Source organism: Dryobates pubescens, chromosome 6 (assembly GCF_014839835.1).
Source record: "Dryobates pubescens isolate bDryPub1 chromosome 6, bDryPub1.pri, whole genome shotgun sequence".
NCBI lineage: Eukaryota > Metazoa > Chordata > Aves > Piciformes > Picidae > Dryobates > Dryobates pubescens.
In genome coordinates, this window is record NC_071617.1 from 31,651,135 (window position 1) to 31,674,190 (window position 23,056).

General features: G+C 40.9%; 1 protein-coding gene across 1 annotated transcript in view; it reads right to left on the reverse strand.

The window, feature by feature from the left end:
- PCNX2 (pecanex 2) overlaps nucleotides 1–23,056 on the reverse strand; it is a 156,805-nt gene that overhangs the window by 6,228 nt on the left and 127,521 nt on the right. Inside the window, exons 26-32 of the mRNA XM_054162261.1 lie at nucleotides 21,564–21,817; nucleotides 17,184–17,417; nucleotides 14,934–15,037; nucleotides 5,699–5,843; nucleotides 4,273–4,503; nucleotides 3,661–3,935; nucleotides 2,326–2,510 (exon numbers count right to left, since the gene is read on the reverse strand). Of these exons, the coding sequence (XP_054018236.1) occupies nucleotides 2,326–2,510; nucleotides 3,661–3,935; nucleotides 4,273–4,503; nucleotides 5,699–5,843; nucleotides 14,934–15,037; nucleotides 17,184–17,417; nucleotides 21,564–21,817 (1,428 nt within the window). The remainder of the gene's footprint in view (nucleotides 1–2,325; nucleotides 2,511–3,660; nucleotides 3,936–4,272; nucleotides 4,504–5,698; nucleotides 5,844–14,933; nucleotides 15,038–17,183; nucleotides 17,418–21,563; nucleotides 21,818–23,056) is intronic.

Below are 23,056 nucleotides of genomic sequence, written 5' to 3' on the forward strand. Positions count from 1 at the left end.
GATAGGCATCCAGTATCTCCAATGATGAAGAATCCATCTTAACCCTCAGCCATTTGTTTCACTATTTATTTACTCTCACTGCTGAAAATGTGCACCTGGATTCAAATCTGAATTTGTTTAGCTTTGTTATATACAAGTCTATTTGAACCAACTGCCTTGGTCAGCTTTTGTTGCCCAGGTAAGTACTCGCAGGCTATGATAAAAGCATCCTTTACAGGATGTATTTTCCAGACCTGTGATCACGTTTGGGCTCTTCTCTAAACTACTTCTGAATTACAAATGTCCTCCTTAAATTAGGGCACTAGGACTATGGGTACTAGGAGGCCAACACAAGTCAGATTGACAGATATGCATTACCCAGGCCACCCTATTCATTCTAGTGCTTTAACAACAGGCACAGCATAAGTTGTTTCCCAGTCCTCTGGTATTGCTTTAGTGTCCCGATAATAAGATCAAACAAGAGTTTCCTTTTTTTACCAGCTCTCTTAAAAACCACCTTTAATGAGTCATTTGGATTTACTCAGTTAAGTATATAGCTTTGATTGCCAGAGTTTCATGTTCTTTGTAGCTGTTAGGATGGAAGTGACTATTTTATGATCAGGTCATAGAAACAAATACAGAATACAGAATTAACCAGGTTGGAAAAGACCTTGGAGATCATCGAGTCCAACCTATCACCCAACACTATTTAATCAACTAAACCATGGCACTAAGTGCCTCATCCAGTCTCTTTTAAAGCATTTCCAGCGGTGGTAACTCCACCACCTCCCTGGGCAGCCCATTCCAATGGCCAATCACTCTTTCTGTGAAGAATTTCTTCCTAACATCCACCTAAACCTCCCCTGGCGCAGCCTGAGACTGTGTCCTCTTGCTCTGTCACAGGTTGTCTGTGAGAAGAGACCAACCCCCACATGGCTACAACCTCTCTTCAGGTAGTTGTAGATGGCAATAAGGTCTTCCCTGAGCCTCATCTGCATTTTTCCCAATACAAACCAGACACTTCTAATTTCTGCTTTATTGGCAACTCTGCCTTTCTACAACATGCTGGATAAAGGCCACTGTTAGAATTCTTTTTGTTTCTAATACTCCTTAATAGTAAACATCCACAAACTCATCTTTTGTCCCTAATGGTGCTAGCCAGAAACTTCTCCTTGTTCCATTGTCTTATTAATGTTCTCTCAGGACTGAATACTGATTTGCATTTGCTATTTTCCACTTCCTTGCATTTGCTGTGCAATTCTTCATTTACCTCAGAGCCAGGTTGCCTTTCTTAACTAAGTGTGACCTTTTCTCTTGATTGTGGTTTTCTGGGCACCCAACACGTTCCTGCAAATAACTCACAATTAACTTTCATTCTTGTACAGCATGCTCAGGACCATTATTTTACAATTAAGTTTGCCATTCTGATTACTGCAGTGTCAAGTTATGAGTGTGCACATGGGGGTTCCTCTAACACTAGACTCGATTGAAAACAGCAGTTATTTTATTCTTACAACATGATTTACATTCAGGGCAAGATTTTCTCCAGTTGTGCCCGTGATCTGTAATGATAGGTCAAAATAATCTCATGGGAAACACAACAAGTGTCATACCCCTCTAGTTCTCTGCTTTAATTTGTACAGTAATACCACAACTTGTTGAAATGTTGAGTTAATGGGCTTTACATTGCAAGTTTTGATCCCACAGTGACTCACAGCCAAACTTCATTTGAATTTCCAATGCAAAGATCAGTAGTTCTACCTTGTGAATACATCTGAAGTAGTTTTAATCCATAACTTAATATGAGAAGGGCTCAGCTGTTAGTAGATAGAACGAATGGCAACATCTCATTTTCTCCTGGTAACTGTGGCATAGACATAGGAAGTTATTTCCTGTTTGTTTATTCTCCACATGCACTGATGAACAGCCAAACCAATTCCTCAAATCGTCATGGTCCCTCCAAGATAATTAATATTTCTGTATACTTTCCCATCTGCTGTTCCCAGCCAATAAGCCCAAATTCTCTTCTGCACAGGCTCCCTGCATCACACATGTAGACTCTATCAATCCACATTCCCATTCTGGCACTGTTAGTGACACCTCCTACACAAAGAAAAACTACACACAAAGGAGTTTGACAGTGGAACCTTTGTTGAATCACATTTGTCTTATACTCTCTTAGTTAATACCTGGACCAATATCAAGAACCTGTTTCCTTTAGGAGAGACAAAGCTGTGGTTTTCTAAAACTAGTTTTCCACTGGGTATGAGGACACTCCAAAAGCATCTGCCCATGCAGCCCCTCAGGAGAAGACTACAGAAAAAGCCAAGTAAATTGCGCAAATACCTGCACGCTGGTGGACCTCTTGAGATTGACCTTGCAATTGAGGGGTTCCATCTCTGGTGGGCTGTGAGCTATTGCTCTGGCTTGCATTGCCTGAGGAATTGTTGCTGGATGAAGACCCCCCTCCACCATCCACCTCTTCAACATTACCTCTCTCGTGGTGAGCCGCATGGCAATCCTTCCGCATTCTGTTTGCAGGAACACACAGACATGGTCAGGCATTTATTACGCGTGCAAGTTTGTGCCACCTATGTTAGATGTCCTCAAAACCTGTAATTGTAACCTCTCATACCACTGCAGGTCTTTTGATGCTTTATGAGATAACAAGGATGATGATAAGGTTACTTGGAACAAAATTGTATAGGACACAAAACAAACCTTTCCTTGTCCAAATGGCTTTGGAGCCCTGCAAGACCTTTAGGACTCCTTACCTAATCACAGAATGGTAGGGGTTGGAAGGGACCTCTAGAGACTGAGTCCAAGCCCCCTGCCAAAGCAGGATCACCTAGGGCAGGCTGCACAGGAAGGCATCCAGGTGGGCTTTGAAAGTCTCCAGAGAAGGAGACTAATGTTACAGTGGTCTCTAAATATCAACTTTTCCATGACGTAACCTAGTAACAAAGAAGAGGAATGGGCTGGAGGGAGCTCAGTGGGAATAAACTGCATGGTGGGAGACTAGCATATTAAGCCACTATATTTAATCATGGCATTTTAGCATAGGCCTTAGAATGCAAGCTGGCGTCCACAGTCTCTGCATGGTCCCCTGCTTCTCCTCAGCCACAGTGGAAACAGGGCAGGTGGTGGGAATGAGACAAGACTTACAAGTGAATTATTGCTGCATGAAAAGTGCATGTAGGAATGAGAGATGAAATGTGTTAGATATTGATCATGCACACCTAGGGGAAATCAGAACACAAGTTTTAAATGTGTTGTGGTCAAGAACAATGATCATCTATACTGCCAAAGCTTTGGAGCATAACCCACCAAAACCCACTAACACATTTAGTCATGTTCTGACATGTCACTAAGTTTCAGAAATTACACTTATATACAAGGCATAAGCATTAAAATTCCTTGGAATAAGAGCAATGTCTGCAGTGCTAAGTGATTTGATAAGGAATCTTGCCGAATATGTAGAAAGCTTTGCTTAAAAGCCATGAATGAGTTAATGAGTTTGCTTTCTGCTCTATCTGCAGGGCTCTTTTGTTACATTCTGAGTTATATGCAATTAATTCTTTACTCATAGGTAGCAGTACGGAAGTGCTCTCATTCAACAGAAAACGCAGCGGCACCCGGATTGCAGGGTCTCTATCTGCGCAGCCAAAACGTAACACCTACCTTAGCCATTTGGATCTGAACCACTTTTTAATGTTGTCCAAACTGACAGGTCCCCCCCAAATGTTCCTCAGTTGGCTGTGTGTTCCAAGGTATGATGTGGTTAAAGGGGAAACATACATTGGATATCCCAGTGGCTGATCACATGAAGAATTAATTAAGTTCCGCAAGACCTGTTTGTTGTTCTGGATGCTCCCTCTCTCTGGGTTACGATTGCGTAAGAAAATCAGTTCCTGCTGCTGCCCAGCCCAAAGTCCTCTGACGCACTCCTTGTTGACCTACAGGCAGGTAAAAAACATGTGGATCACGTGAAAACATTCCTTACTCGAGATGCAGAACTACGCTCCCAAGGTAGAAGAGCAGTAGCTATGTGTGCAAGCACCTCCTGTCTTTGCACCAACTTCTGCAGCTTACTCCCTGCTAGAGCCTGGAATGTTCTTTCAGATACACAAACATATGGGTACAAAATGGAAGTCAGTTGAAGAGAACTCTTTTAGCCTTCAGTCCCTACTCTGATAACTAAAATCAGCTTCTCCTTTTGGCCAGATTACTCAGAAATAGTACTAATTACCACAGCCCTAAAGTACTGCGATATTAGAACAACTTTATATGTACCTTGATAACCTTGAAGCTCAAGTAGCTTTTGTGGAGCATAATAACTTTATATTCATCAGCTCCTTCATCTACCACATGTCTCAGGGTTAGCAGCTCCTCTCTGTTGGCGAGTACAGCACTGCGCCAGGCTGGGTCTCCTTCATGGCAAATCACAACCTTTTCTTCAAAGGACTGGATAGCTTCATACAAAACTGCTGGGTCCTCATACTCATCTGGGCAGGTGAACTGGTCCTGGTAGTACAGGATAAAGTATTCAAAAGGCCAGGCATATTTGTGAAAACACAAAAAACCAACCACTAATAAACAAACTCCTGTTTTATTTCAAACAGTTGCCAGCTAATTCCCAGGTGACTTGCCATTTGATGCAGCATGTCTTTGGGAAGGTAGAACAATTAATGTAACAGTAACATAGAAAGGTGCAATTTTTGGTTTATTGCAGCCTGTTCTGATGTCATGTCTCTGCTGGGCAAAAACACCCAGAGATTGCCAGCTTATCTTTCCTTTCATAAGTGAAAAACCATGGGAGACAGAGCTTTGGTGAAGCCAAAGGGAAATCAAAATCACCTGGGGTGTTCCACAGTTCTTGTGGAAATCCTTATATTTACTCACAAAAAACACCCACCAGTGAAAGCACAGCCTGGGAATCCATCAGTAGATACCACAATATTGTGTTATTACTTCAGCTGGCACACAGCAGCACGGCCAGTGGTAACATTCATAAAACTATTCTGTCAAATTCTCAGATTATTAATTCACAGCAGTTTGAATTCAGTTACAGTCAGAGCAATTCTAAGTATCATGCATGATAAAAGCTCATGATACAAAATCATAGCATGCCAGACAAAGAACAAAACCAACTCCAAGCTATACAGGAGTTGACCTGAAGAAATGGAAACTACTTCAGTGGAGCTCTCAGGGGAACCGAGGGCCCGATTTACAGGCCTGATCCATCCCACAGGGAGGTCTGCTGCTCGCCTGGGGCACAGGTTAGGGACATTCCTAAGAGACTTCCCAATCTGGTGCAGCCATCAGACTATTACCCACTGTTGGTTATGCAGATTAGGAGTGAAGAGGCAGTAGATGGGAGTACAAAAGCAACTGAACACTACTTCATAGCTTTGGGGAGATTACTTGAGGGCCTGGAGCTGCTTTCCAGCAGGACAACCCCTAACCTGTACTGGTCCCTGCTGTTGTTCCTCTCCAGATGCAGGACCCTGCACTTGTCCTTACTGAGCTTCATGAGGTTTAAGATCAAGTGAATGCAAAATAAAGAAATGCCAAGCTTTTCCATTTTGGTTAAGGGAATTTATCTGAATAAGACAACAAACACTGTTTCCCTTTCTTCCCCCTCCCCCCTTAGGTTTCCTGTATTTCCCTAACAAAACAGATGCGGTAGTACAAATTAAACATTAATTAAAGACCCTACCTGGTGTAGCTTCAAAGACATTCGGATTGCTGGGGCAACAACCTTGTGCAGTAGGTCCATGTCTGCAAAGACCCACTCATCTTTCGCTGCTATCCGAAAGTCTCCTTTGAACAGTGCATGGAGTCCATAAAGAAAAGAGTCCAAGCTGTAAGAGAAAGCCAGCAGTGACTCCCAGAAATCATTAATGTCCCACCAGCCCAGACCCTCGTCAGCCACTGGCCACATGCTGAGCTGTGCAGTGAGCGACAGGTGGCCCTCCAGCACAGTCTGAGTTCCTGCATGGGTATGAATCAGGGGTGGCATTGCATATTTCTAATGAGAAACCATTCCTTGGGGTAGGTGCCTCTCCTTCTGCTTGCTCTGTGAACAATGGCCATGGAACAGTGTAGCACCTAGAACAAAGGATGTCCTAAGCATGGGTGGCTGGGTTTCGGGGTGCCTCAGGGCACTGCTTTGTGGCTGTGCCAAAGAGACCAGGTCAGAGTGCCAGGTGCTCTGCAATCCTTGTGCAGGCAGCAGAAGCTGCCCCTCATTTGAACGTTTACTGCTTGGCCCTGGAACTCTTAGCAGTTCTCCCTGCAAGCCATTTTTTTTTCTTTTAAACCCAGCTGTAAAAAATATTTTCAGCCAGTCTGAGACTTTTGTCATGAAACTCAAACCCAGCCACAAACATTAAACCAGATGTACTGAGAAGAATACAAAGTTTCAGGGACTGTTTAGCAAACCAGGTGAGAGCATGAATCAAGTGACAGGCATTTCTTACTGAAACAATGAGCCCTAAAGCAAATACCCAATGGGTTTCTTTTTCACTTAATATAAGAAATGAGATGTAACCAGTTCTGCCTCACCTTGCATGGTGGGTTGCCTGGACCTGCGGTTAAGCAGGAGGTAAAAAAGGTACAAAATCAAGCAGTTGTCAGAAAATGCTTGTGTGATGGTTTTGTGAAGGGAAATGACCAACCTTCAGCTCCAATCTGAACCCCAAATCATGAGCTTCCCACAGCCAATTGTATAATGCTTTTGTAGCAGGATTGCCATCCTAATGCTGCTCTGAATAAGTCATCTTGAAATTAAGGAAAGCAGAACCATCTGGTAAAACCAGGCATCTCTTGCAAACCCACAGAACAAGGTTTCATCTACCTGCCAAGATTTTACTCTTACAGCAGCTGATCTTTTCAGGCTGTAAAGGCTCTGAGGAGAAGCTGCATTAAGGTGTTAGTGGTTTTCATTACTGCCCAGGCTTTCTCCAGAGAATGCATAATCTTTCCACATTAACTGAGCCTTCTTAATTATTTTAGGGAAAGAAAAAAGTGTTTTTCAATTGTTTTTTCTCCTCTGCAAAGAAGGGGTAAGAGCTACTGGGAGGCTGCTTGGCCTATCATCAGCTTAGAGACATTCTAATTCTGACCTTGGTGCATAGCATATTTTAGAAATTAAAATGGAAAGATATCTATGTTGTTACCAGCAAAAGAGCTGGATATCCATTCTCTTCACAAAAGTACTATGTAATACAGATCAGCTAATCAGTAGGACCAGGGCCAGTCTGGAAGGCAAGGCTGCTGTACTTAGGCTGCTTCCCTCAGTACAGGGAAGCTCTTGTGAATTCTTAAATGATTTGCATGTTTTAGTACTAAGTTACGTATTAAAACACATCTATGTGAGACAGGCACACATTTACACTCAGATCTTGAAAACATTCAAGCACCGGTTTCAATATGATTTATTATGTGTCTTCGAGGAGAAGGTCCTAATTGCCCACTGACTTTCAATTATCTCCACCACACAGAAAATGATAATACAATCACTGAATTGTTTCAGGTGGAAAAGACTTGGAAACTACCAAGTCTGGTGCTAAACCATGTGACTTAGCACCGCATCTGTGTGTCTTTTGAACACATTGAGGGATGTGAATTCAGCCACTTCTCACTTCAGACAGCAGTAAGCCAGCAGTCTGCCCAGGTGGCCGAGAAGGCCAATGGCATTCTGCCCCTGTACTCAGCACTGTTAGGCCACACCTTGAGTACTGTGTCCAGTTCTGGGCCCCTTAATTTAAGAAGGACATTGAGACACTTGAACGTGTCCAGAGAAGGCCAACGAGGCTGGTGAGAGGCCTCAAGCACAAGCCCTACAAGGAGAGGCTGAGGGAGCTGGGATTGTTTAGCCTGGAGAAGAGGAGGCTCAGGGGAGACCTTATTGCTGTCTACAACTACCTGAAGGGAGGTTGTAGCCAGGTGGGGGTTGGTCTCTTCTCCCAGGCAACCAGTGGTAGAACAAGAGGACACAGTCTCAGGCTGCACCAGGGCAGGTTTAGGCTTGAGCTGAGGAGAAAGTTCTTCACAGAAAGAGTAATTGGCCAGTGGAATGGGATGCCCAGGGAGGTGGTGGAGTCACCATCCCTGAAGGTGTTCAAAAAGGGATTGGATGTGGCACTTGAAGACATGGTTTAGTTAGTTATGAGATGTTGGGTGACATGTTGGACTTGATGATGTCTGAGGTCTTTTCCAACCTTATTGATTCTATGATTCTTTGGGCAGCCTATTCCAGTGTTTGAGAACCCTTTCAGAAGAAGTTTCTTCTAATATCCAATCTAAACCTACCCTGGTGTAATGTGAGGCTATTTCCTCTCATCCTATCACCAGTAATATACCCAAACACTGCTTAATAGCTAGGAAAGCCCTAGAAGATACCAGTGAGGGGAAAAACCCCAAATGATTGTGGTGGTTTTAGCTTGTGCCTTTAAAATTTAGTTACAGATTTTGAGCAGAAAAGTAGAAAAATATAAATCACTTCAACCCACCACAATGGTGAATGCTGCCAGTGTGGTGAAATACATGACTATCTGTGGTAGTTTTAGGCTGTACCTTTAAAATTTTCCACAGGTCTTGAACAGAAAGTGGTAAAATGTAAATAAATCACCACTGGGTGTAAAAAGGAAAATAATGATAGTTCTGAACAATCCCACTGGAGAGACATCCACCATAAGAATTAGTTTGGTAAACTCTTTTGGCTTCTTAGCTCTGGGAGACACTGACATTGTGCTTCTGCTGGCTTCTGCTTGACCTTGGCTGCATTTTTTTTGGGCTAAGTTCTAATAACTCCCTACTCTTTTCTCTTGTCCCTTTGTGTCCAGGGAGGTACAGAGCGGGCCAGGGAGTGGGAAGCTATTAGCAGCTCCCCTGGATTTTGGCCAGGGGTTTTCTTGTGCTGTTTATACCTGTAAATAATGCATATTTTGTACATATTCATTGCATTTCATTGTAGATTGTGGTTTTGCTTGTAAATACAGCTTCATTTGCTTCCAACCTAAGCTGGTCTGGCAAATTTAATGTTGGGGGGAATTTCTCAACCCTCCACACTATCATCTCCTTTGGAAGGGCTAGAAATCAGTAAGGGTCCTTTCAGTTGTCCACCCACAAGACACATCCAGCATACACAGCTGAGTCCTTCCACAGGAAAAAAAATCCACATTTCTAATGTATCTAAATATTCTTCCCAGGATGCAAAAAAAACCTATCCTGAGCCCTGCACCTAATGATGATCTGTAGTATAGTTCTTCCCCACATAACACCCCTGTATTTGCTCTGAAAAGTTGGCTGGGCTGAAGGTAGGAAAGAAAACTGCTTTTTACATCATTAGAGGCTCTCAGAGCCAAATCTGAACACCAGAGCAGACAAAGAGTTTGCATTCACATCGTGTCTTACAGGCATCGGCACACACTGAGGCTGCTGTGAACAGCAGTATCTGCTGAAAGCAATCCAGGACTAATACAGCTATGCAAACTGCAGCTGAGCATCAGCAGAGGGAGAGGAGGGAAGCACGTACAGCTATCAGTGTGCCTAGTTAGGGAAGACTCATCCATTTCTCATCCTTCTGCATAATAAGTTCTCTAACCAGCATTTTTAAGAACAAATATGACTGCTACAAGGAGCAAAGCAGTGATGGCAGCAGTTGTGAGAGACCAAGAGGCAATTACTTTATATACTGTATTTTCCACCAGAGAGGTCTGGAGGAGATTGCTGTATTTACAAAACCATGGACATCTTTTATTCTCCTGCCAAGCATAATGAGGCTTTTGGGTACATTCTGCCTATAACGTGACACTATCTCAAGCCATTACTTCTGTAACACGCAGCCCTTAATCCACATAAGATACAGCTGTTGTTATTCTTCTCATTGCTATGCTCTCTCCTGAGGACTAATGAGATTATAAGAAAGCTGTAAAGCCAATACCTTTGATCTCAGAACTGACTCAAGGCTGTTGCTGCTTTCTTGGCCCAGTTTTAATACACCCCAAATAGTAATCTGCTGCAGTTATAGGATCATTCAAAATATTTAAAAAAAAACTAGTTAAAAGTAAATTTATATGCCAAAGAAACAAGACTGATCAATAAGAGACACAACTACTATTTCTGGCAACATCTCTACCCCTCTGAGCTAAGAACCCAAAAAGCTGCTGTCAACAACCGCAAGCTATTTTAGACAAGACTAGTAGGTGTGTGGGAGCCATCAGCCCCTCAAATGGGCAGAAAGGAGAGGATTAAGTAGCACCACAAATACCAGAGGGAGTGCAACAGAGCCAGAGTAAATACTCCCTCCTACGGCACTCCTTGCAAGGCTGAAAACAGCATGGATGAAAACTAATCAGCTGGCAAATATGTATCTGTGTGTATTCTGCACACCAAAACCCATCCTCTCTCTGCAGCTCATAGACCTTTCCCACTGGTTACTGTAGATGTATTCCAGGAATAAAGAAACCTGGATGCATGTGAGCTGGTCATAGCTCACCTGAATGAAATACTTTCAATGGCAGCCCTTCTAAATTTGGTATTTTAGATGACAGAAGCAGTGAACTAAGTCAAACTTTTCTCCCCTGCTCCTGCTCTGCTCAGCTCTGGCAGTCATAAAAGCTGCACTGTCTGCTTGAACTCCCACTAACAATGCAGCACCATCGGTGCATTGTGGTGCTGCGTTCTGTGCTCTCCACCTCTTTCCCCTTAGATGCTGGGTAGTGCAAGTGGAGGGAAGCAGCAGGCAGTCAGCTGCCTCCTTGGGCTTCAGTGTGAGCAGCAGTTACTTCAAGCAGCACTATTCCCTGGAATGACCCTCTGTCCAAGCTCAGTGATACCACCCAGAAGGCTCTCTGAGGGGACCTGAGCACCCAGGCTTAGTGTTGGAAGTATCTAATGAGAGATGCTTTATTTAGAGATTTTTGCATTTTTCCAGTTCTGAAATGTGTACTAAACATTTATGTATTAGTAGGTCTGGTGATTGAATGGGATCATCAGGTAATTTTTTACAATGCACATCTAAATATATCACTCATACCTGAATAAATGAATTGCAATGCCATGTCATTCCTCAGATTGCATTTTGTGCGGGGTGCCTCATAATGACAGTTTAAAAGAGCACTCACTGATTTGCATAGCAATGTTCTGCCTTTTTAATGAATACATTTGTTGTGTAATCTAGTGTTAATGTTGGGTTTCTACTGACATTTACATGAACAGGTACACTGAATAATTATTTACATACATTATATAAGAGCACACTGACATTTACTGATTAATAGATTAGGCAAAATCATGTGTAAATGAGTGCAAATTGGTAGTTTACATACACAGTGTAAACTTAAATCTCAATTCTGTAGTGCACAGCTCAGTGTAACCTTTGCATTCATGTTTCTGTGCAGCAGTTAGATGACTGTTACTCCTCACAGCAAAGATAAAGTTTCCTACTACCTACAGTTACCCTCAAGAGCAAAGGATGGATCACAGTGCACAGATTCTTGGCTAGTTTGCTCATGTTGGACGTATCTGAAATGTTCCATAGAAACAAACATCAGCAGAAAACTACCATGCCTATCTGGCCATTGTATCTCAAACTCATCACGAAACCTCTAGCAATGTTGTATACAAGATGCTTCGCAGCCAGAATCAATAGACATTCATGAGGTTAAGTTCAAGGCCATTTCTCAATGTCTACTAGAATAATCTGAACCAGCCTTTTTTTTTTTGCTGTCCAGCATTTGAGTGTGAGAGAGCATGTGTTAAGAGCTCTGTTCTCTTACAAAGTGAACCAGCTCCTAACAGCCATACAGGCAAGTACATCCCTCTCCTGCGCACACCTGTTCTTACACCATCTCTGTGGTAAACTAAAACCCTCTTCAGGATTAGCAGACTCGAAAAGGTCCCAAAAACCATCATGACATCTTTCTGAGGAAAAGGATTGTGAAGCATCACCTAAGGAACAACTCCTCTATCTTCTGAGGACCTGAAGTACTTCTACCTCATCCAACTCGCTGCAGACCTGTAACAGCCCGACAGTGGGTGGGGAGGACCAGCAATCATGCTCTAAATCACCCTCAGTAACAGCTGCTGTATCTCCACCAAACACAGAGAGAGAGGAGGGAGACCTCCCATTAATGCCTAGAGTGTGGTGGTTTAGGCTGGGTGCTGGCCCGAATGCCACTGCACAGACCACACCTGGGAGGTCCCAAGGGGTGGGCCCAGCCCAGGGGGTGGTCACAGGAAACCAGGTATTCCATTCCCATAGTGCCCTGCTCCCCTATAAAATGTCCACGCGGGGTCTTCCCTTCCTCTTTCGTCCCCCGCTGCTGCTTAGGTAAAATGGAGTGAGCTGCCTCCCTTGGGCCTGCCCAGGCCCAAGGCTGGGTTGGGGGCATGGAGGAAAGAGCTGTGGTGGGGTTTGGGTGTACCCCCAGGTGGGGATGGGACGTTCTTGGGTATGTTCTGGGATCTCTCTCTTTTGTCACGGTGCTTGTGGCTGTCTGTAAAAGTCTCACTGTTGTTGTTTTTTTGTTTACCCATTTAAACTTTCCCCCATTCTTTTGCAATCCGTGTGAGTCGTTATTTCTGCCTGTGGTGGGGAGGGGATCTGCCCCAACCCATTACACTAGAGTTAAACCTTGGGAACATATTCTGGCCTCAGCAGCGTTTCTTGTGTTGGACAATGTCTCCCTCACCCTGGCATATTCATACTGGAGTCTCACTGACCCACTGCTTCTCTGTGTTTAAGTGAGTTGTGAAGATCTGTGTAAAGCTGTAAACCCAGTGAGAGCTGCCCTCTGAGCTGGAGTGAATGTATTTGGGGGAGACTGTGATGTCAGGGGGTAGCACATCCACCTTGCTCCTTAGGTAATCATTTCTATTCAGTAGTTTTTGTCAATAAAATAAATATATAAATCCTCTAAGACAAGAATAAATGTGCTTCACCAAGCCAGTGCCGTGTTTTGTGGCTGTAGCAACTTATAACTCGAATTGTGCTACTCAGATTCCTTTTTTCTCTCAGATCTTACTGATGGTTGAACTGTATCAAAAGGAATTCAACTAGGTGGGTAAGTGACACAGCTTTCCCACAATGAAACTTTTCTAGGGAAAGCTTTTGTGAAACACCGCTGAAAAAGATAGTGACGAAGGCTTCCACATAATCCCTTTTGTGTCACAAAATACATTTCTAAAGTACAATGACTCAGTGCTGCCCTGGAGCACTTGCTTAATAAAAACAGGAAACCAGGGCCTGATTAAGGATACAGGATTATATAGAACAGATTCAGAAAAACAGGGATAAAGCTGTGCACTGCATATGACTACTGCATTTTTTGCCTTCCTACAAACCTTTTCTTTCCAAGTTTATTATGAAACTCTTTACTGAAGACTTTGCATATAATTAGCTCAACGTTCATACTTTCCATGTTAAGCTTTAGAAAGTCTCTGACAATATTATGTCTTTGCAATAGCTACTAACCATGTAAGCCAATGCAAATAGGTGATTGCACCATTGTTATTATATCTGTACTAGTGCCAAAACATTGTAATGAAGATTTTAAGATCTGATGGAAAGTACATGCAATATAATGACAGTTTTAGGAAGCTTTTGTCATATTTTGAGATGCCTTTCTAATATCACTGTGACATACCTGCTGCAGGCCCAGATCAAAACCACTTTAATCTTTCCTCCAAACAAAGTTAATCATCAATGCACATCAATCTTTCTATCATGTCCCCAAACTCTAAAAGTTAGATCATTAAAAAAAAAAAAGGTAATTATAGAAACATTAATGACTCCCAAAACATCACACCATAGAAATGAAGGGAGAGGATACTCAACCCAGAATAAAACTACTAGAGGAGGAGAATGTGCAAAGAACAGTAGAAAAGAGATGATGAAATTCACTTTAGAAAGCTGCAGCACACCAAGAAAGAAGCCATGTGGGCCATGAACGTTTTGTGTGACTGAAAGAAGAAGACATAAACCCAAATGTTACAAATGTCTCAACAAATAAAAAGCTAGAATGAATATTTAAAAGGACTGTTTTATCTTGTAACAGCAAAGGCATTCACAATCACACATGCTGTCTTTGCTTGCTTGTTAGTAAGACAAATTCTCTCTAAGGAGCACATTGGTAGAGGGCTAGCTAGCCTTGCTCACAGTTTAGTGCCAATACAGCAAAGTCATGTAGAAACTGTATTTACTTAACTTCTTGACTGTTTCTAGACTCCTGTGAATACAGGAAATTCAAATGCACCTAATAAAAATTACAAGTTAGGTGAGAAGGTAGACTATATGAAAATCATGATTGTTTCATTAATAAAATGCCTTATCTATAGAACAGTGTAAACGATACTTTATAAACCCCAAACAACTCAGAACTCCTAGTGAAAAGTAAATAATCCCTAATGAAAATGTGAGGTGAAAAGCATATTCAGAATTTTTAACCAAGCATATTTTAATTTAAAAGACTCTCTAGGAAGAAGTGAATGAATTAGGTACACTGCGATCAGACAAAGACGTGGTCTCATGAGAAGTGAGGCTCTCCCTTCCCCAGTCACCATAATGAAGTGGCACAATAAACATGAATACAGCCCTGAGGAATACAGGACCTTTGCAGACTTATTATTTAGCTAACTAGATGTTGGATGGCTTGTCTGTTTCTTCCTCTTCTAATGGAAGCCAGCATGCCAGTAACCAGGCTAGTCATGAATGAACAAAAGCAACGACCACCAGTACCCATTCTTTGAATGCAAATTCCAGCTTTGTATTAGTTATTTATTCAACTACCAAAGTAAAAGATGTCCAGGAATGGCAGAAAACAAATTATTTTGAGGAGGTAAGAGACCTGACCTTGATCCAATCTGCTGTGGAGATTCCATACTAATTGGAAAAAGACAAAGAGGTCTTTGCTTTAAGATGAGGAGAAAGAATTCCTAAAAATTACCTGACAGCCATATTGTGTGATGCAGTTCCCAGAGCTCTGCGACCCAGTATACACAAGGCAAAGGAAAGTGTCACCAGAGGAGAATCCTCATCACTGTCCAGGTGCTATGAAGTTTTAAGAATAGTCTGTTATTCTAAATGCAAGTATCATCTTTAAAAGGACTGCAATACTATAAATGGTAATGTTCATAAAATATGCATGTAGCTCGACCTACACAACCCCCCATTCTTTGCAGTTAAACAGAGCAGGAATGGAGGCCATTGCCAGCAGAGGCTTTTGGCAGAATGGAGGCTCATTTTATGCACTGGCTAGAAACATAACATTTCAGTCTCAGGTGGCAAGATCCCAAGGGAGGGGAGCTTTGGTGGCAGCGAGCTTTTTAGTTTGGTTGATTGGTTTTTCCTTCCCCCCTCCCAGATCTGACATTCTAAACCAGATCAGATTCCTTATTGATGAGAGGCAATTGCTGCAACTGGGGGCATCCAAGCCCCTTGTCATGGGACACAGTGCAGATTCCAGAAATAATTTGGAAATAATGTTCATGCCTTCAGTGAATAACAATACATGTCTAAATTGTATCCCATTGATGACACTGACCTGACATTTTAAAAAGCAGTCAAAACATTTCATTTACATGTCATAGCTCAGGAGAGTGTCTTCACTGAAATTTTTGCAAATTAAACTTTGCTATCAAGCAGGAGGAAAAAAAAATGAACCTTCTTTCATGAATGTGAATCTTTAGGAGGATAAAGACTATTATTTCAGTCCAAGACCTCGGTGATTTCCTATAGTTTTCTTTAAAGCTGAAACCAATTATAATGGAGAATGTAATTTCTTCTATAAAATACAATTCATTTCCAGGGCTATGTGCAAAGTGAAGCTTTTTTTAACATCTCATCTCCGTGAACTTTACCTCCATATAATCAGTGAATTACAAAAACACAAGCAAAAGATGTAAAAAAAATATCTAAATATGTGTGTCTGTGTGCACACAAATGCAGGCATTTGTTTGCTCTTTTAAGTCTAACTGCTAAGTCTGTTGGGCATTCCTAAATCTACTATTCTATCTGAAAGCCTCAGACACAAAACAAGTGGAAAAATACCATTTAACAATGGGTTTGACTGCACTGTGCAATTCGTTGTGTGCCAGAACATAGGAGCTCAGACATGTAGATGTGAAAGAAAAGAGATAAAATATTCCCAAGTAGAAGGAGATGCTTATGTGGACAGCTCAGAGGACAATTCAATGAAAACGGTATCAGTGTAACAATACACAGAGGAACTGGTGGAATGGTATCTAAAGTTAGATGCATAAGAAGGAACCCAAGTGGAGAAGAAACACTAAGATTAAATGATGTTATGTCAGTTAAGGTCAGTGCTATCAAATGGGATGTGCACTAAGTGATCCTGAATGAAAAATGCACAGATAACAGAGTTCATGGTGGCCAGGAAAGATACATTTCTCTTTTTTTTGCCATTATCAGCAATAATCAGAAAATGAAATCAAGGGAATATGCTTGTTTGAAACTGTATTCTCCCTCTGGGCTATTTTGAGTATTTCATGGAAATACAGTAGTGCATTTGCAACAAACGATTGCTGACTCTCAGTAATCTTAGTGCCTGAAAGCATGTGACTGCATAGCTATGAACCTGCCCTTGACCTTCTAGAGCTGTGAGGTAATTTCACATGTATTTGTGGGACGGCTCACATTCGAATTATGAGGTGTCAGGGATGAACTGTACTAGCAATGAGTTTGTTATGCACTTCCCTACCATTGGAAGACTGAATCCAAACAGAGGCAAATTTTTGGAAAGGATACACAAACATCTCAAATGTTTGGCAATGTACCCAAGCCAGGCAACACAGAAAGAAAGTAACACTGAAGACGTTCCCTGAAAAGAGCCTGCTACAGCAGTGCTTCTGTGAGCACTTCTTATACCCACACTTTCTAGAAAACTAGTAGTGTTGGAAGTGTGCACAATAAGGAACTGGTTCTGCATTCAAAAACTAATGCTCCCTACAACTCTACTTTTTCCACACAGGTAGTCTCCAAAATGGGGTTTTCCATTCCACAAAACATCTCCTTTCTTTTTATGTTAAATCTGACAGCTTAAGTGAAATTAATTTTATTGTATTAATCCTGAGTAAGCAAAAGTGCAACTATGCATGGGTTAACTCCAGTCCTAAAAATTAAAACAACTACTGCTGAAAAAAAAAAAAAAATAAGAAAAAAGCAGCAGCATGCTTACCTCCACCCTTTTTCTAGCACAGAACTGAATCCAGTCCAGATAAACACTGCAGAAACTAGCTCTTGTTATTCCTTGGAGACATGGAACATAATCTTCATCTATGTTAATGTTAAACATTGCAAGGTCACGTTCAATATAATGCCACTTTGCATAAGGCTGCAGTACCTTTTGGATGGATTCATCTTTTATCCATTCAAGGACTTTAGGAGAACTTGCTGTAAAGTATATTATACTCTGTTGACAAAGATGTTCAAATGTTAGTCACTATGTCTGATTAATGCTGATATATTTTACACAGATGAGAATAAATCAAACAGGACCACATTAACTACCCATAACGGTACACATTTTTCATGGCTTGGCATCACTGCTTCACAAAACTGTTCAAGTTAGAAAGGTGATTAAAAATTGGTATCTAAATAGCAACCAACAGAGAAAGAAGTCTTATTTTTAATACCCTTCTGCCTTACAGGAAAATTAATACAAAGAACAACTATGATAAGAATACAAGTTCCAGCATTCAAACGTGTTAATTACTGAATTTACTGGGGATGTAGGTGGTGTCATCAGTAACAGTTTAGATGTATTTAAAAAAAATACAAGAATTAAACAGTAGTAGATGGTCACATGCTCAAAATAGGACTCACTTTGCTCCACCCGCTTTTTGTTTTCCAAGAACGAAGCTTTCCAAACACTTTCAACTAAAACAGTTCCACCATGACTTAACCAAAGGTGAGATTTTACAGATTTGTGAAGTCTGAAACCCCCTGTTTTAATTGCCATTTTCTTTTTGAGTTTAGTAGCATCACTATGTTTGTTATTTGTCTGTGAGACCAGCTAAAAAAAAAAATGGATTTTGTGGTTTTATGTTGGGTTAAGGAGCTGGTAACTGATGGAGCTGAGCCTGCTTTTGAGGCACTGGAGTGACACTCATCAGGAGCTCTTTTACCAAATGCAGAGACATTAGTGAGCAGCAACACTGCTATCTCCTGTCTGTGCCTGACTTTCCAAGTTTATTACCTTCAAATCGCTGTGTCTGGAGCCATTAAACCAGTAATTAATGACATAAATTTCAACAATAATTTATCCAAAGCAAATTTAAAGTGTATTTTCAAAACAATATGAAAATTAAGGAGAAGTGCTGCAAAGGAAAAGTGGCATCAGCTGGAAAGTCCCATTATAATGCTTTATGATTATCATTTTTGTTTTAAGAAAATACATTAATTAAGAATTGGATCTCAAAGCAAACATGGGGCAAATGAACATGGCTGAGGATAATGTAGTTCTACTTTACCCAAGCAATTGAAATATTATTAAGCAAATAAATGTATAAAATGAAAATATGCTAAGTTAAAAGGAGCAGAAGTGCTACCAGCCCTTTAAAATATCCCAGATGCCCTTCACAGTTTATCTTTCAAATTGTAGAAAAAAACCACAAAAAGTAAGTTCCAGAGGAAAAAGACAATTCAGACAGATACAGACTGAGGATGGATCCTTCATTTCTTAGCATGTGGAAGACAATAGGCTTTTTCAAGTAGATTCATACAGAAACAATAGGAGGTAAAAACACAGCACCTAGGCGAATGCAGAGTTCTTGAATACTAAAAGACATCTAAATAAGAATATATTAAGAAGAGATGGAGGAAGCACAAGGGAAAAATATCATAGTAGCTGGGAAGGAAATTATATCAAAGTGTATGCAGAAGGGCTACAGAAGCTGACCCACTTTATTTGTGGTGAGTAAAAATATTTCCATAGGAAGAAACTGCGAGACTTTCTAGGCTATCACTGAAACTGTACATGAAATAAATACATTAGGAATAAGACAGTGTAACTCATTTAAAAGACCAATAAGGTAATTACTCTTGAAGGATATGACAACTGAAACAAAGCCTATGTTTTCTTTGTTTATCTTCAGAACAGTTTGCGTTTTTTAAATCACTCTCACCTGTGTTTAGGAAGCAGCAGATTCAGCTGGGAGGACAAAAAAAACAGACTTGCAATCAGACGTAGAAACAGCAAAAACTTCTGCTCTTAGTAGCTCTTCCTAGGTATGTTTCGTGCACAAGCACATCCTCAGCTGCTTGGCAATTCAGAAATAACATGGCAAATATTTGCAATATTGTAAGCTTCAAAAAATAAACTGGATGCACTCCAAATGCTCAGTGCAGTGGAAGTGCAGTTGTTGCAGAAACTTCAACCTAAGTTTGTGATTTATGTGACCTGAATATTGCATTAACTAGAGTTCTTCTGACAATTAGCTTCTTACACTGTTAAAAAGAAAGTGTCAAGGCTTTTAAATGTTCACAGAGAACTGCACAGGGTCATTACAGCTCCAGATTCCCTCACAAGAAAGAGCTGGGGAAGGAATGAATTCTCACCTCTATTTCTGATGTTGTTTATCTGGAGGTAAGGAATAAATAAACAGGATGAAAGCTGATCTGATGCATAATATAATCTTCTCACCTTCCAAGGCTGTACTAAGGATTTTACTGAATTTTATCAAGGCTCCTGTTTACGGAGGAAACTAATAGCTTCAAGAAAAGAAGAAAATCTCCATATAGCTTTCATTTGGGAAGTGTCATTCTAAAGAAGGGCTTTCCTGAGCACTCTCCCTTCACTGACAGAAACCCCAGCCCAGGCTAATAGCAAAGCTGCTGACAGGTTATTATCTTCTGTTCATCCTTCCTTAAGAAAAGAAATAGATTAAAGGATTCTCAGAGTGCTCTGTCAGTGCAGTATTACAGTACTGGCTTAACCAAAAGAGATTTGATTTTCACACCTTCAAAGCCATAGGTGGTGAACGTAAAATCTGCATGCAGTAGAGATGGAGCCACTGCATACCTCAGTAGAGTCCAGTTCATTAAACCTACCTCCTTTTTACTCAAAACAGGATCAAGTAACCACACCTGTATCATGTGGGACAAATGTTTTTCTAAGTGTCAGCTACCTGTGTCAAATGCTTCTCAAGTATGTCCAGAACCAGAAGCTCTAAACTACCTTTCAGTTAAGTTTTACTTCCCATGTGATGAACCTCACACTTTTCACAAGCCCTCTACCTACTAGTTGATTTAAAGGCACAAAAAGAGTTTGAGTTTACAAAGTACAATTCTTCACTGATTTAAATCAATAAACTGCTGACTTGGGGCAGCTTAGACTGGGATTTTTTTCAGTCTGAATCATATATCACCTTGCATCAGTTTATACTCAGGTTACTTTTTAAATTAAAGCAAAGCAATTGTAGCAACATACTAATTTCCATTTAAAGAAGTTTTCTTGTTTGTGGTTTGTTTTTGCTTTTTTTTTTAGTTTAAATACATTGCTTAAAAATAAATTAATTTATAGCCACAAAGCCCACTTCTAAAATGACAAAACCATGCCCACATGCAGTTTTGTCTCCCATTAGTTAATTAAAGCAGGTTGGTTACCAGGCCCTACTGCCTGTAAAATTATTTAAGAAGTCCCAGCCTGCATTTTACTGCATGATCAAAGCAGTTTTGTGAGGCAATGATCTTGCTTTTACTGTATTGGTTTCCTGGCCAAAAAAAGAGAAAAGTTTATTAATTTATTTACTACAGGTTTCTCTCTAGGGTTAACAGGATTTTCACAATAGAAGATATTAAGTAGAAAGGAGATGTCAGAGATGGTTGGGAGCTTTAGTGACTGACTTCATGGCAGCACCAGTAGCAAGGCAGGCAGCATTTGGCTCTTGTTGCATCAGAATACAATAAAGCTCAGTGATTTCTTCATTTGCTGAACTGGAAATGGTTTGGCAGAGGATGAAGGTGTCTTGCTACATTCAATTATTTTGACAATTGTTACTGTGATCTTAGTAACAGTACAAATACAGGAGTGATGCAAATGAACTGCTGTTTAATCAATGGAATATAACAAAAGTGTGTTGTGGTATACATGTAAAACACCAGGTAAGAAAGGGGCTTGTACTGCTAAAGTAGTACATTTGAGTAACAGCTCTTCAGAGATGTCAGAGATTTCCTAAGAACTTTAGCTTTGTTGATTTTTTTTTCCCAGAAAAAAAAAAAAGTGGAAAGGCCAAGTCAAGAAGAGATAATGAACTGTCAGTAAAGTTTTGCTTTGCAAGAATGCATCCTCTGATTTGATCACTAGAGGATGTTAACTCACCTTCTTGATTACTGCTTTGGCATGCCTGTGACCTTCTGTACTGACTCTAAATGGTCAGAATCAAAAGTAGCAAAGGGAGAGATGAATTAATTATCCTTATCTAACATCAATCCAGTCTAACTGCAAAGTTACAAATGTAAAGCCAAAACCTGGAAGTGAGCTTGTCCATGGTCAGCTAGCATTCTTTTTATTGACAAACCTGCTTAGGAATGAAGTACACTTTACCAAAGAGTTTACCTTTATATAGTATCTGATAAGTATTCTCCGCAGATCGAACACTTGCAGCATGGTTGCAGCGTTGTTATCAATGATGCTGTATCCTTCCAGGATGTACTGGGTTCGTGTTATTTCCCAAGTTAGCCATCGGAGGTTAAAGGCTGCATTACATGATAACAAGTGAGGCAAGTGCCCAGGCTTACAACAGCAGCAGCCTTCATTGTCTTCATCTCCTTCCATTATAGCTTCCACTTCTCTCTGCTGGCAATATGTCCCTTGGCAGTGAGAAAAAGACAGTATGCTGCCAGTTATTGGAGGAGGAAGAAACAAAGGACTTATTCCAGACTGAAAAAGTATGATTGAAGGCTCTACGTATTTAGTGATAATCTAATCCAGCAACTAGAACAAGAGGACACAGTCTCAGGCTGCGCCAGGGGAGGTTTAGGCTGGATGTTAGGAAGAAGTTCTACACAGAGAGAGTGATTGCCCATTGGAATGGGCTGCCCAGGGAGGTGGTGGAGTCACCGTCATTGGAGGTGCTCAGGAGGAGACTTGATAGGGTGCTTGGTTGCATGGTTTTGTTGATTAGGTGGGTTGGATTAGCTGATAGGTTGGATGCGATGATCTTGAAGGTCTCTTCCAACCTGGCCTATTCTATTCTATTCTAATAGAAAGAGCTATGGCAACAAATGAACCTGCCAAATGCTACGGGTGCAGCAGCAAATAAAGAGCTGTACATTAATTAGTTATTATCACCTATCAAAGACAAGAGGGCCTGATCTTAGGTTCTAGGCATTTGGTTCTGAGCTGAGCTAAACTACAGACCACAGCTTCTGCCTTAATAAAACTCACCAGGAGGCAACATGAAAGAGTCTAGCTCCATCGGGCACATTAAACAAACTGATCCAAGTCTCAGTCTGCTTCTTCAAATAACATACTAGACACAAACAAAGATTTTACAGTGTGTGAGAGCACTTGTAAAATCTGGTGTTTAGCATACTGTCTTGGAAAGAAGGTTCCAAAAATAACATTCACTGGGTTGTGTTCTCCCTCCCACCACAGTAAATGTTACTCTGGATCAAACGTATCTAATGAATAGTACTAATGCCAGTAGATCATTAGGACAGAACAGTTTTCTAGTTAGCCTATCACATGAGCTTTAGGGTCAAAAGTAAGAGTAAATTTTTCTGAAAAAGAGATGATAACTCAAAAAGAAGTCATGAGGCAGATGCATAAACAATAATACATCTCCTCTGCAGACTCCACGCTTCTGGCCTGTGCTGTGCACACTAAATGGTCAAGCTGAACATTTCAGGATTTGAAGTCTGTGAATGTGGTTTCTACACTATGAAGTGTAGTACAAATCAATACTGAGGTGGACACTCCTGTGTTCCCCCACCTCATTCTCTAATTACATGAGTTCCCTGTTCTTGATGCATGCGTATTTTTATAACTTACTCTTCATGAGCTGTTTCAGAACTTACTCTTCATGGAATCTGAACATAAACCATCTT